The 14,520-nt window shown below is 33.9% G+C and overlaps 1 protein-coding gene, 1 non-coding gene and 1 pseudogene across 3 annotated transcripts; 2 read left to right on the forward strand and 1 right to left on the reverse strand.

Annotated features, from left to right (window-relative positions):
- Positions 1 to 6,553: 6,553 nt before the first annotated feature.
- Positions 6,554 to 8,171, forward strand: LOC143532712 (uncharacterized protein OsI_027940-like; the record flags this gene model as incomplete). Its single annotated transcript, XM_077027686.1, has 5 exons — positions 6,554 to 6,754; positions 6,847 to 7,000; positions 7,322 to 7,359; positions 7,604 to 7,730; positions 7,864 to 8,171. Coding segments are annotated over 5 exons (615 nt in total), but the record flags the coding sequence as incomplete, so codon positions are not given.
- Positions 8,172 to 10,155: 1,984 nt separating this feature from the next.
- Positions 10,156 to 10,229, forward strand: TRNAG-ACC (transfer RNA glycine (anticodon ACC)). Its single transcript has one exon. It is a non-coding gene; the product is annotated as a tRNA-Gly (tRNA).
- A 355-nt stretch (positions 10,230 to 10,584) lies between these two features.
- Positions 10,585 to 11,868, reverse strand: LOC143532731 (thiamine pyrophosphokinase 1-like; annotated as a pseudogene). Its single transcript, XR_013135234.1, has 4 exons — positions 11,794 to 11,868; positions 11,608 to 11,708; positions 11,252 to 11,501; positions 10,585 to 10,799 (listed from the first exon to the last, which is right to left on the reverse strand). The product of XR_013135234.1 is annotated as a thiamine pyrophosphokinase 1-like (transcript).
- Between the last annotated feature and the right edge of the window lie 2,652 nt (positions 11,869 to 14,520).

Here is a 14,520-nt window from a genome sequence, read left to right on the forward strand (position 1 = left end):
CTATTTAATCTATTTTTTCGTTGTTTCCATTTTTTTTCTTTTCTCTACCACAAGCTCTCGATCGAACCCTATCTAATAATCATTTTTTAGTAAGGTACTTCGTGTCGAAACAAAACATAAAAAGATAAAATTATGAGAAAATCAAACTACAGTAAATAAAATCGATCCGACAACTAACAATATCAAAGATCGCCTTGTCTTATTCGGATAAATTTGATGACATTGATGAAGTATCCATATTGTTTATAAGAATATGGAGAAAGCATACATATAGGTTTGAGTTAAGTATGATTTGTGAATGTTGGCTTAGGTTTACATGCATTTACAATTTATTATTAAACACTTAATTTTATATTTAATTAAATCTGTCCTATAATAAAAAAATCATAAATTAAATGTAAAAAAAATGTGGATAACGGTGATTGGTAGAAAGTGGGTTTGAATAGTGGTGAATGTCGTTCTCTAGATGCCGCCAAAAAGGGTAACGTCCATTTTTATTATTGGAGAGACGTAGTTGTGCATAGGCGTTGATGGAGTGTCACATAGGTGGACAACACCACACTATGCATGCTCTAACTACTCTTTCATGTTAAGTGTCTTCGTAAATAAGCTATGAAGATTACAAGCTTGTGATTGCAAGCCATAACATTCGATATAAGATCATAGACACACTACTTGAGTTTGACTTTATTTGTCTTGATTGGGCAGTGGAATGGTTGCCAATTTGAATCTTCCATCTACGCAATTTCTTGGAACATACAATTTTTCTTTGGCATTTTCTTCATGTTGATATTACTTTCTTTAGAATATTCGATTTAAAAATAAGTCTTATTTTTATGATAACTCCAAAAATTCCATTGTTAGTGGTTACTTTTTCCATGCCATGTGTTTGACATCTTATGTCACACCCCAGCTTATGTCACACCCCAACCTAAGGCGGAAATGTCAGGGCATGATTCGATTGCTCACAGCTCAAAGATACTATCATAATATAAATGTGACAATATCTAATTAATTATTTTATTTCAATTACACACAAAATATCCAAATACAACAAAGTTATTCAAATAAATAAATATAAGCTCAAAAACTTGATTATATCCTAAGGTCTTGTCTACATGTCCAAACTTCAATTTTCAATACAAGCAATCTGTATATGCGTATAAAATGGAGTTTTGTCAACATAAAGTTGAGTGAAATATCATCAGTTTTGACACAACAATATAAATAGCATAACGTGATAAGTGCGGTGAATATAATCAAACCGTAAACAAGTATGTAGACCGTTGCCAAGTGAATCGGGCGTTGGTCACTAGCGGGAACACCCACTATACGAATGATTGAATGGTAACACAAGTAAGCAAGTAGCACGTATGTTTGATTAAATCACTCACAATAGCACGTATGCATTTGTTTGAATATATATATATATATATAGGGTTAGGTTAGAATAAAAACCCATTTGAGTTGTGAAAACTCTAGAAACCCATTCTCAACCACATGTTTTTAATTAAAGATTAAATTTTGTGGTTCACAATTAAAGTTAATAAAAAATGTAAAAGTTTATTTACATTTTCTCTCTCCTGAAAACATATATAAAAATTACTAAAAAAATGTAAAAACAAAATAGCAAAACATGTTTTTTTTATGTTTTTGATGTTTTGTATTAATGTAACAACATATATTACATGTAACAAAAAAAAATAAAAACGATGTTACATAGGGTTTTCACGGGTTTTCTCAACTCAAGAGGATTTTCAAACTATACTTCTAGACGGACGGACGTCACAATGTCACCCCCAAAAAGTGAGGGCAAGACAATACCCGGAACTGATTTTTTTAATACCCGGGTTTTTGATACCCGTACCTGACCCTACCTGTAGGGCACGGTTCTATACCCGGAACCGGTTTTCTCCAATACCCGACACCGGGTTTTCAAATACCCGATTTATATCCGAAATTACCCGAAAATACCCAAAAACGTGCAACCTCTTAAAAAATCCAATCTATACTCGAAAAATACCAGGAAAAAGCCCGAAAAAAAACTGAAAGTAGGGTTTATTCAATACCCGGAAATAGGGTATTCAAATACCCAGTTATATACCCGACCCGAACCCGATGCATAGGGTGTGGTTTTTAGAGACAATACCCGGACTTGAACCCGACCCGGGTATTGCCAATACCCAATTTTCCAATACCCGGTCATACCCGAACCCGGTTCCATACCCGAACTTGGGTATTTAAAAACCCGATATGTGCACCTCTACAATACCCGACCTGAATCGGTACATAGAGAGTATAGCTTTTAAAGACAATACCCTACCTGAAACCGACCCTGGTATTGCCAATACCTAATTTTCCCAATATCCAATCATACTCGAACCCAGTTCCATACCCAAAACCGGATAATAGAAAAACACAATTTATGCAGCTCCAAATTATATACATTGCAACTAGTAATTTAGCCGTGCGTTGCGCGGTAAACTCGGCCAGTAAAACTCTGCGTTGTAGTGGCGAATCAACGCGAATTCAGTTAATAGTAGCTACGCCCGTAACGGTACTAGAAGTAAAACAAAATGGAAACAAAAAAATAAAAATAAAAATTGAGGTTGGCAAATGGGGTGGAGTCGGTTGGTCCCGGACGACGGCAGCGAGTCACCGCGAATTTAGTCAATATTAGCTACGTTCGTTATGATACTGGACCTTAATTAAAATGAAAACAGAAAATAAAAATAAAAATTGAGGTGAGCCAACGGGGTGACTTCGGTCGGTCCTAGACGATGAGGCAGTGGCTCTACGACACTCATATAACATATTATAATTTCCTTTTGTTAACATATTTAAAACAATGTTTATTCGGTCGGTAGACCAGGGCGTTGGTAAAACCCAATCATTGCAACGACGAGTCGACTCGTATTCGGGCTTTCCGATGGTGAGTCGGTAAAACTGGGGCGCTGGCAAAAACCGGGCTTCCTGGCGGAAGGTCAACGTGCAATGGGGTGACGTCGCAGTCGGCCCCAAACGCTGAGGCAGTGACTCTAGGTCACTCGTATAACACATTACAATTTTTTTTTGTTACCATAGTTAAGACAATGTTTATTTGGTCAGTAAACCGAGCATTGGTAAAACCTGATCGTCGAAACGTCGAGTCGACTGATATTCGGGCGTTTGTGGTGATTAGTCGTTAAAACCGGAGCGCTGGTAAAAATCTAAGCTTTTCGGAGGTGGGTTAACGCAAATTTCATAGATTTCGTTTACATTTGTTACGGTATCATAACTAAAATAAAGTTTTGCAAAATCCGGGCGTAGGTAAAACCCGAGCATTGTCTGTACTGGACGTTGCGCGGTGAGTCGGTAAATCCCGAGCATTGTTAGGCGCGGATGTTGTGGCGGTAAATCAACACGGTTTCAATAAAAAAAACATAATGCCTGTTACAAATCTAGAAAATAAAAAACATTTAACCAATAAAAAAATTAAAAACAAAATTTTGGACCATTGAGATGGTGCCACTTGGCCCAATTAGGGCCTTGCAGCACCAACTAAAACACAGATTCTTCAAATTAATATATTTAAAAAAACAAAAAAATGTAGCTGCACTCATACAACTTATTATATAAAAATTTAGTTAATCTAAAATAACGTTTTTTCAATTGGAAAAACTTGAGCGCTGCGACGGTGACTCGACTTATATTATGCCGGTATCTGTTACGTTTTACGGTACCATAACTAAAAACCGAAGATACGTTCGTGAAATTAACAAATAAAATGACTATTAGCATATGCATATAAAAGAAGTTAAAATTATAAGGCGGTGTTTATTCGGTGCGTAAAACCTGGACGTTGATAAACCTGAGTGTTAATCAGGGTGTTGTCGGTGAAGTCTGGGCGTTGGTAAATTTTGAGCTTTGAAACATGGTTGTTGGTAAAATACCGAGCATTAGACAGCAAGCAGACACAAATATGATTAGTATCTGTTACGTTCCTTGGGTATAAGCATAATTTAAAAATAAAAAAAACGACTATTTTGAAATGCAAAAAACTAAATGAAAAAAAATATAGACAAAAATAATCTTGTGACGCCAGACAAGTAAATCTTACTTATATATAGATGATATATAGATAAATAGATAATAGCTAACATAAATATCTTAACTAAGCCCAACACAAAAGCCCAATAGAAGGCCCAAGAACCCTATTATCAACTAGAAATTTCTGGAAGGGTTTAAGATCAAAGTACTCAGCTGCTGCTGCTGTATCTATCAGATCACTTCTAGGGTTTTCTTTACTTTCCTCTTTCCTACACAATCATGAGGTAATCTTCTCTTCCACATAATCTTTATTATTTTCCAGGTTTCAGTTTAATTTATAACCCATCTTCTGTCATAATTTTGATTATTATTAACTGTTTGTTATAGCTGTATATTTTGTATATTTTTGTAAAAAGTTTCAAGCTTGATTGGTTTTATTTTAGCATTTGTGTTGTGGGTTGTTTGAGATTTTGAGGGATGAACTAGACATGTATGACATGCTTCTTTTTTTATTGTTTTTAGAATTTCTTTTGTTATGTTTTTGGATTTTTTTTAATGTAGATTTTTATTTGCAGCAGTGATAGTGAATTGAACCCGGATAATTAGTTTCTTTAGATAATTTGTTATAGCTGTATACTGTATTATTATTTTTATTATTCTAAAAAGTTTTGTGCTTGCTTGGCTTTTTAGCATTTGTGTTGTGGGTTGTTTTAAGATTTTGAGGGATGAATTAGACATGTATGGCTTGCTTGCTTGATTTTTTTTGTTCATTATTATTTTTTTTTATAATTTGTTTCTTTTTAAATATGTTTTGGGATTTTTTAATGTAGATTTTTTATTAGCATTAATGAATTGGGCCTGGGTAATTAGTTTCTTTGGATGATTTGTGGGATTGTGTGTTTACTTTTATGTAATATTAACAGCAAATGCTAACTAATCTAAAATTACTTAAAAGTACTTGTTTTGATTTTTAACTGTTTGTTTTAGCTATGTATCATCTTATATTTAAAAAAAGTTTTGAGCTTGATTGGTTTAAGTTTTTGAGGAATGAATTAGACATGTGCGACTTGTTTCTTTTCATTATTTTTTCTATTGTTTTTTTTTAATTATGGTTTGGGAGTTTTGAAGGTTGATCTTTGATGAGCGATTCTTTGTTAAGATTTAGAATTAACTAATGAATTGGACTGGATAATTAGTTTCTTTGGATAATTTGTGGGCTTGTGATGTAACTTTTTTGTAATGTTACCATCTAACATTACTAAAAAGTACTAATAGAAGCCCTTACAATATCCAAGTAAACTAAATATCAGGTTTAATTCATTACTTAATTCATAAGCTTTACGTTGATCCGCTAATCAAACATCTACCCTTTAAAATCCCAAAACATAATTACAAAACAAATCACAGAAAATTGATGTTATCATCAAACAAATTAACAAAGGCAAAACAAGTCACATGTTTAATTTGTTAATTGTTACTTACATTCCAAATATAAACAACACAATAGCTGATCAACTATAAACACACACACACAGACCAATGATGTTCATTAGGGGTGCAAACGAGCCGAGCTCGACTAGGCTCGAGCTCGGCTCGTTTAACTTACGCAGAGCTCGAGCTCGGCTCGTTTCGAGCTCTATTTTCAAAGCTCGAGCTCCGCTCGTGAGCGGATTTTTAAGCTCGGGCTCGGCTTGTTTACTATTTATCATATATTTTATACAATTATAATTATTTTTATATATTTTTTATTATAATTTTATGTATAAAATAATATATATTATTTCATTATTTTTATTTATTTTTTCATAACATTATATATATTGATTAATAATATTATATATATATTTAAAAAAAGTTACAAAAATTACAGGCTCGTTTAGGCTCGCGAGCAGGCTCGAGCTCGATAAGTGAAGCTCTGGCTCGGGCTCGTTTATTAAACTAGCTTATTTTTAGGCTCGGGCTCGATTCAGCTCGGCTCGATCGAGCTTTTTAACGAGCTGATCTCGAGTAGCTTGGCTTGTTTGCACCCCAAATGCTCATTTTAGATGCAATAACATGTTGAGAACTGCACACATAATTCTGCACAGGGAGATCTTGTTGTGGGTGGTTACATAACCAACCGCAAACCCTGCTATTTCATTACATACAAGTGCATTATGTGGTTTCCGACCTGTTATGGGTTCTATAATGAAGACCTATAGATGTTATAGCAATCTTGGTATAAATTTTTTTTTGGTGCTTTATTAACATCTATATCATCTGCTTAAAGGTTGGTTGTTGATAGTAATCTTGGGATTTGAGTGATGGTTGTACCAGATAATAGTTTTTTTTTTAATTATTTAGATGACCTTTTTTGCAAATCTTGTTTATAATATTATTTGGATTTTGGTTATTTTTGAAAAGTTTAATCTTTGTTTTCCTTTCTTTTTTCCTGTTGGTATTTCATGTTGGAATTAATAGTTATAAATTTGGTTAGTTTGGAAAATTTGTGTTATAGATAACGTGTTGGATATTTTAAATAATCTTTGTTATCGTAATTTGTAGTCGCCACCCCGAGGTTAAGTGGGCCCAGAGGGAGGACAAAGTGTTCATCACAGTGGTATTGGCCGATACAAAGGACGCAAAGGTCAATCTTGCCCCTGAAGGTGTTTTTACATTCTCTGCTAAAGCTGGTCAGCATGAGTATGATCTTAAGCTTGAGCTTTTTGACAAAGTTAACGTAGAGGTAAGCAGTGATTTTACGCTAATACCCTTGTTTGTATGTTATTTTGCTACTTTGCGTATTTAATGCTAAAGTTTTTTTTTTGTTGTATGTAGGAAAGCAAAATAAATATAGGCGAAAGGAGCATTTTTTGTATTTTGGAGAAAGCTGAGCCGAAATGGTGGAATAAACTTTTGTCAGGAGACGCTAAAACCCCACATTACGTGAAAGTTGATTGGGACAAATGGGCCGATGAGGATGATGATGCCGGTATGCCATGTCATCTTTTAATTCACCTTAAAAAACTTTTTTTTTCTATGGAAATCATTTTTTTTAAATTTGGATAGTTTTTTTAAATAAAATGAGTCGAGTGTTCTTGCGGGTGATTTTAATTTTAAAACCGAATTTTGAAAAACCTGTTCAAATAAAATTCAAATTTGATTCGAGTGCAGGTTGATTCGAATATCTATGAGCAAATACAAGTAAAAAAATATCTATAATGTGTGTGTGTGTGTCTGTTTTTGTAATATGAATTATATGATTTTGAATTTGAATATTTGCTTTCAATTAATATTTGCTTTCGTGTTTCAGGTCCTGCAGATCTTGACATGGGAGGAATGGATTTCTCTGTAAGAAAATTCTAACTTAAAATTTCATTTAAAATTTTCTTTATCTTTTAAATAACTTTTCATCATATTTATTTACATAAATTCATTGCTAATGTATTTTCTTCTTTGAATTAAATATTATATATTTATATTTCCTAACCTAAATAAGGGACTCAAAACGTTTCATGGTTTATCTTTGAACTACTAGTTTTATAAGATTTATTTAGATATAGTATGTTTAAATAATTTCTTTATTTTTGCACAGAAATTTGGTGACATGGGCATGGGCGGCATGGGGATGCCCGGTATGGGCGGCATGGGAATGCCAGGTATGGGCGGCATGCCAGACATGGGTGACTTTATGGGCGGTGATGATGAAGATTCCGATGAAGGTAACTTATTTATAAGTTATAAACTCTAATCATGTTAACTTGTGACATATTATTATTATTATTATTATTATTATTATTATTATTATTATTTTTATTACTATTAGTAGTGATTGTAACTGATATGATGATGTAGGTGAAGAAGCGGAATCGAAGGCTGCAACCAGCAAAGAGGGAGAAGAGAAAAGCGAAGGTGCCGAAGCCGCCACAGCCGCAGCTAGCAGCACATAGATTGTTTAGTCAACATGAAAGGTGGTTTGACTTGGTCAATGGGAGTAGGGTTTTTGATTGAGTTTGGATTATTTGACTTTGGATGTTGACTGAAACTATGGTTTGCATTGTTTCTACTTGTTAGAGTGAAACTATCCGTTTTCAATATCGACTTTTGAGTGTTGTAATTCGCATAGAGGTTTTATTGCGTTATTTGACGCCATTATTTTCATATATTATTTGTGCCCGTTCGCTTGATGTTTGTTTTAATAGTTGAACACGAGCGTGATGTGGAACGTTTGTTTCCTTTTTCATATATTATTTCTGCCCATTCGCATGATGTTTTGTTTTAATAGTTGAACACGAACGTGACGTGGAAAGTTTATTTCTTTGTATATGCGTATTTGGTTCTTAGTATTGAACCGATTTAAGCACTTTTTAGGCATTCTTGCCGACCTAGACCCGAACTTTTGGTATTTGTAGGACCAGGGAATGGAATGAACCTACTGTAATCTAAGCAGATATGGTTGGTTTGGGTTTGACACATCTCGTGGGTTGGCGAGTAAGACCTGGTTCATTCTCACCCTATATACAGGGCCGGCCATAGGGGAGGGCGGGGAGGGCTTAGGCCCCAGGCCCATCTCTCTGTGAGGCCCATGATTTTCTTAAAAAAATTATATATATGTGCTTTTGGCTTATACGGTTTGCTTATTGATTAAATAAGATGAAAAGAGAATGCATTTTTAGTTTCTGGAATTTTTCCGGTGAAGACGAGGACCTGAGGCAGCAAAATTTTGTAAGACTTCTTTTTTAGGTTTTATTTAACTTTTTATCTGTTTTATTTATCCTTCATTTAGTTTATGTTCTATATATATACATCCTAAATATAATTTTCTGAAAAGCTAGAATGCTATTTATCATATTCTTTAAATACCGAGAGTGGGGTAAAGGGGCTCTCCAAATTAAAAAAGTGCGGTAGTATAAATGTAAAAAAATCATCGTTCTAAAAAGTATTATATGAAGGGGGCACTTGTTTAAAAAAAAAGTAACCAACATACACTTGTAACTCCAATAATAAAGTTTTATTTGGACCCCTCAGTTAAAATATTTTTGTTCCATCAGGGCAACAAAGAGCGGATGATAAGGAAATGATAAAATATTACACTGTTTGCTCCTTATTCGCACTAAAGTATGCAATATCGTAATATCCAAGCACCCACCACATACAACCTCATACCTTTCATTACTAAATAAACGAATCTTAATTATCGGATTTATCAAAATGTGTATTAGCCCACCAATTTAAATGTTTAGTAAGTTATTGATGTTTAACGACTTTAGTTAGATCAAAACCATAAAACCAACAATAATAGAAGAAAAGTTAAGAAAGGCACAAATCGTTTAAGAATTTTAGTTAGATCGATTTATAAAAAAAATCCTTTTTTTGTTTATTATTATTATTATTATTATTATTATTATTATTATTATTATTATTATTATTATTATCATATTTGTCTAAATTATATTAGAGTTTGACATTGTATTTTAGGGCCTATTGTGTTTTTATGTCCCAGGCCCTAGTTTATTTTTGTATTTTCAGGGACGGCCTTGCCTATATACATAGTATAATGAAGGGGTGTGTATGGGTTGGTTTTGGTCCAAAACCATAACCATTAGTCATTACGTAACCGAGATGTCGGTTAATGGATAACCATTAACAATTAGTTATGGCTGTTTCAGTTAATTGGCTCTAAAGGTTATAGACTTATAGCGGGCCGATTAACCGTGAATTTAAAAAATAACTCAAAAGCAATATAACATGACAAGATTTGGGCTTAACTTTTTCTATTCACGTAATAAATTGTTATTACACAGTTATATCAGTATATACTACATGACATTTCAAATAAATGCATATAGTAACAAAAAATACGATTCGGTTTAGGTGGGTATGGAAATGATGTTAACTATAACCGTAACCGGCCTACTATTATCGGTTTTGAAAAATCATTAAACCGACCCCACTGATTTTGTTATAGTTCGATTTCATCAATTAATTTGGTTTTTGCACACCCATAGTGATGTTTGGATTTTGATTTAACCAAGGTCTATAATGAACAGCTCAAACTTTTTAACCGAGTTATACTTAAATTTTTCGCGCGATAAATGATTGATCTAACCATTTTAATTTTATATAATGTAACTATCATGTATCAAAGGTTTCGTGGTGTAGTTGGTTATCACATCAGTCTACCACACTGAAGGTCTCCGGTTTGAACCCGGGCGAAGCCAAATTTCTTTTATATATATATTTTTAACAGTTTACTAGATTTGTAGTGCTGGAAAACACCACCAGATAACATTTTAATTTGACACATATTTCATCATTAGCATAAGAAAAATGACAAGGTAAAAAGATAATAAGACCAATCCGTTTTGGCACGCACTTGAAACAAGTCGTATTGACTGCAATGTTAACTTGTGATTTGACTCAACGTCTCGACCCGATCATCTGATCTACCCATTTTTGGCATCCCAGACACTATATATGCTATATATGACCAGTAGTAAATAACAACAACAACAAAAACTATCCGTAGCGAATTTCGAGTCTTCAAACACTATCACGCAATTAAAACATGTCAGATGCCCACGAGAACCGAAGTTTATCAACAACATTACATCAAACAAAAACTTGATGGACAGTGAGATTGAGGAGCTTCACTTATACAACTTCATGTCATGTCTGTTTCTTAAGAGATATTGTCCACAATAGATCAGAATCAGATCTAACGGTTACCGTTTCTCCTTTAACAAGGTTTGAAGTACTCACTAAACCGCCAAATCTCATTTCCGTATTATCTGCAAATATGAAATTGTAATTATCCTGTCTGAAAATAAATACTTTATAAAATACAACATTTTCTTTGCATGCTCAAAATGACCATTTTGCCCTTACAAATACTGGAATGGATAAATATAATGCACTCTTATAATTATATGTTTTTGAAGTTTTTAGAAGGATAGAGATATGAAACTAATTTCAAAATAAAATTAAATTGATGTATTTTACACCAAAATTTAAAAGTAAAAACAGAAATTGACATAATTTGCATTTTTGGTTGTAAATTGTGATTAAAGGTATTGATATTAAAAATTAATCCGGCTTAAACAAGTCGTGTTTGTGACAACCTACAAAAAGTGAACCAACTTACTCGTCATGATAAGCACCAAATTACCCATTTTACCCCTTACCAAACCCGCCAGGCCCGTCCATCTTTTTACACATGAATGAATGCGCAGCAAGCACTTACCAAGATCCCATTGCAGCCCGGTAGTTGTAGAGCTTCCACAAGGGGTACCAATGGGAATAAGGCCACAATGCGGGCCCTCAACCGAAGACAGCACATTAATCTCATGATGTCGTGTACTAGGAAGAAGTTGTATAAGACAGTCATCCGACAAAAGAACGATCCGTGTTGTTGAAAACCGACACAATGTGTTAACGTTTCCCATTTCGTGGTCAAACCGACCACCAAGTGCTCCAGCAACAAGTATGCAAAGCTGCAATAACACAACAAAACACATATATTAAATTTTAATATCACAACTTTGTAAACTAACAAGTATTCAATCTGATAAATTATTACTTATAATAAATATGACTTACATTTGCTTTTTCATCATCGGACATGATATCGAGCACACATGCTATGCATTTATGAAATCTGTTGTGTCTTGATCATCAGCATTATCCACAATCTTTGTTCCCTGCATAACTTGTTTACTTTATCTTAGAAATATATAATTTTATACAAAGTTGTATAACTTTATACAAATACTATTGGCAGCTTACCAAATTTCTGTAGAAATTTAGAACATCTGGCCTGATTGAATCCATGTCTCCTTTGATTACATCTGGCTTATACCTATAACATATGTATATTCCAATTATAATTCAACAATTATTTCCTTTTTATTAACATAGAAATCCCCATTGTCAAGGTTATAGGTTGACCGTTGACCCGATAACCACCGAATCAACTTGACAAAACATGTAAGTGTCCCGGAGTTCTAATTTACAAGCATATGCAGAGGTGTAAATGAGCCAAGCTGCTCGAAGCTACTGGTGATTGACTCGCTAAAAGCTGCCGACTCGAGCTTAAACGAACTCAAGCCTGAACAATAGCTTGAACTGAACCCCGATTAATAAATGACTTCGAGCCCAAACTTTATGTATTGATCTTGACTAGCCTAAACAAGCCTACCGTTTATGTAATTATAATAATTTTTATATTTTTTAAAAGTTACCGTTGCTTGGTTTTTTGAATCTTTTTTATTTACTATAAAAATATAATAGATAATAAATATTATAAAACAACTAAAAGTATATGTTATCTTAAAAACAATGTGAGAATAATTATATACCATGGAAATAAAATGATTAAAAACTAATAAATATAAAACGAATTGAGCCCGAACCGAGCTTTCACTTAAAAACTTTCACATGAACTAAATTCTAACTTTAGACGTAGAGCTTAAAGGTCAAAACAAGCCGAGATCAAGTTTTGAATATAAAACTCTAAACGATTGGAGCTTAAGCTTAAGCCATCTCTAAATCGATTCAGCTCGGCTCATTCACACCTATAGTCAATGTTGCAAAAAACCCGACTAGGTGTCGATTAATCCCCGATTAATCGTTAGTCCCCACTCCACCGATTAATTTTGGACTAGTCGGCCAATTAATCAGTCAATGGTCAAATCCGACGAAAATCGCGATTAATCAGACTTAGTCAGGGTTTTTAGCGAGGTTCCAGCCATATTTAGCGGTTTCTGACGAGATTCCGGCCAAATTCAATGATTTCCAATGAGATTCCGGCAACTTTCGGCCAAAATGTATGTGTGTGTATATAAACTGAAAATTGCATATAAAAATGTTTGTCTGCATATATAAAAATGAAAATTATGCATTAAATTCCGATCTGATTAAACCTGATTAATCACTATCTCACCCCACCGACCGACTAGTGACTAACGATTTTTACAACACTTTCTATGATAAATTAGGAAAAATTACATTCCAAAAATATACATCAATCAATAAAAGCCATAACTATTACTTTATATAGAAAAAATGTAGGCAAGTTAAAAAGGTAAAAGTGACAGATAGTGATTGTTCATTACTGTTTGAACCCACATTCACTTTACCTTTTTGCAAAAAACCAAAATTAAACAACAATTAGCACACTTCACAGTGTTAACACTTTGTGAGGCATTACATCAAACACTTAGCATGTATTCAATAACCTTTCGCGAATAACCGAGGCATCGTGTTCATGAGGAAACAGCTCTGGCATGTTATCGAATAGGCGATTGGCTCTGCCATCCGCACACACACGAACCTTTGCTGTTCTGTTATACAACAACAATAAAAAAAATATCTATATTCTATAATATAAGGTTTGGATCAAATACAAATTAAATTATAGTGTTAACTGTGTAAATCAAGTACTGTGATTATACATACAACGTAGTGTAATTATAGTGTAGTGTAATTACAGCATAGTATAATTACACTGTAATTACACTACGATCAAATTACATAATTACACTACTTGCATATATAGTTACTTGATTCGTACAGTTAGCACGCTTTTTTAGCTTGTACGCTAACTTTCCCCTTATAATATATTCCATTTAACGTGCAACTTATCGGAACTTATATTGGATAAGCAAATCCAGATCACGTCTAGGTCGGTGTAAATGCTCTTCGGTGATGAAGAAGAAATCGACCACGCTTTGGTCTCCTTGAAGACATGCTACTGCTTACTAGTTAATACTGATATTGTGTCAATATCAGTATTAACTAGTAAGTATATTATTATGTAATGTAATGTCTTCAAGGAGACTGAGGTGCGGTTGATTTCTTCTTCATTACCAGAGAGCATTTACACTGATGTAGACGTGGTCCGGAATTGCTTCTTAGTGAAACTCACCGTGTTCCCAGAGTAACGGTGAAAACCGAGGGAGAGGTTGATTGAGAACGATAAGCGCATTCGTTGTTGGATTTGACGCCGTCGTCGGTGGCAATAAAAAGGTTGAACAATGCGTCATCGGAACCATTGATTTCGAAGCACTGAATCACATAAAGAAGATGATAAGATGTGAATGAACTGATTATTGATTGATTGATCAAAGAATTTAAATATGTATTTGTGTTCCCGAGATTTTTTGATGATCGTTGGGTTGGTAGTTGGCTATACATTTATTTGCATCCAAAACCAACTCATACTGAAAAAGATATTATTTTAAAACTAGTACGAAAATGAATTTTGAGGTCACCTAAATATATATCACAAACGGCAGTGTACGGCTGTTATTTTTACCTAATTTTACCTAAACTTGACAAATCCGAGCCTTAAATGGGTCAATGCCATTTTTGAGGTCACCTAAATATATAACATGTGCATGAAACGGTAGCGTGTACGGCTGTCATTTTTACTCAAACTTGACAAATCCGATCCTTAAATGGGTCAATGCTGGCCAATCCAACCCTTAAATGGGTCGAAACCCAAACTAGCCT

This window comes from Bidens hawaiensis, unplaced genomic scaffold (assembly GCF_021521415.1).
Source record: "Bidens hawaiensis isolate Kalapana, Puna unplaced genomic scaffold, B.hawaiensis_p1.1 tig00009541_1, whole genome shotgun sequence".
Taxonomy (NCBI): domain Eukaryota; kingdom Viridiplantae; phylum Streptophyta; class Magnoliopsida; order Asterales; family Asteraceae; genus Bidens; species Bidens hawaiensis.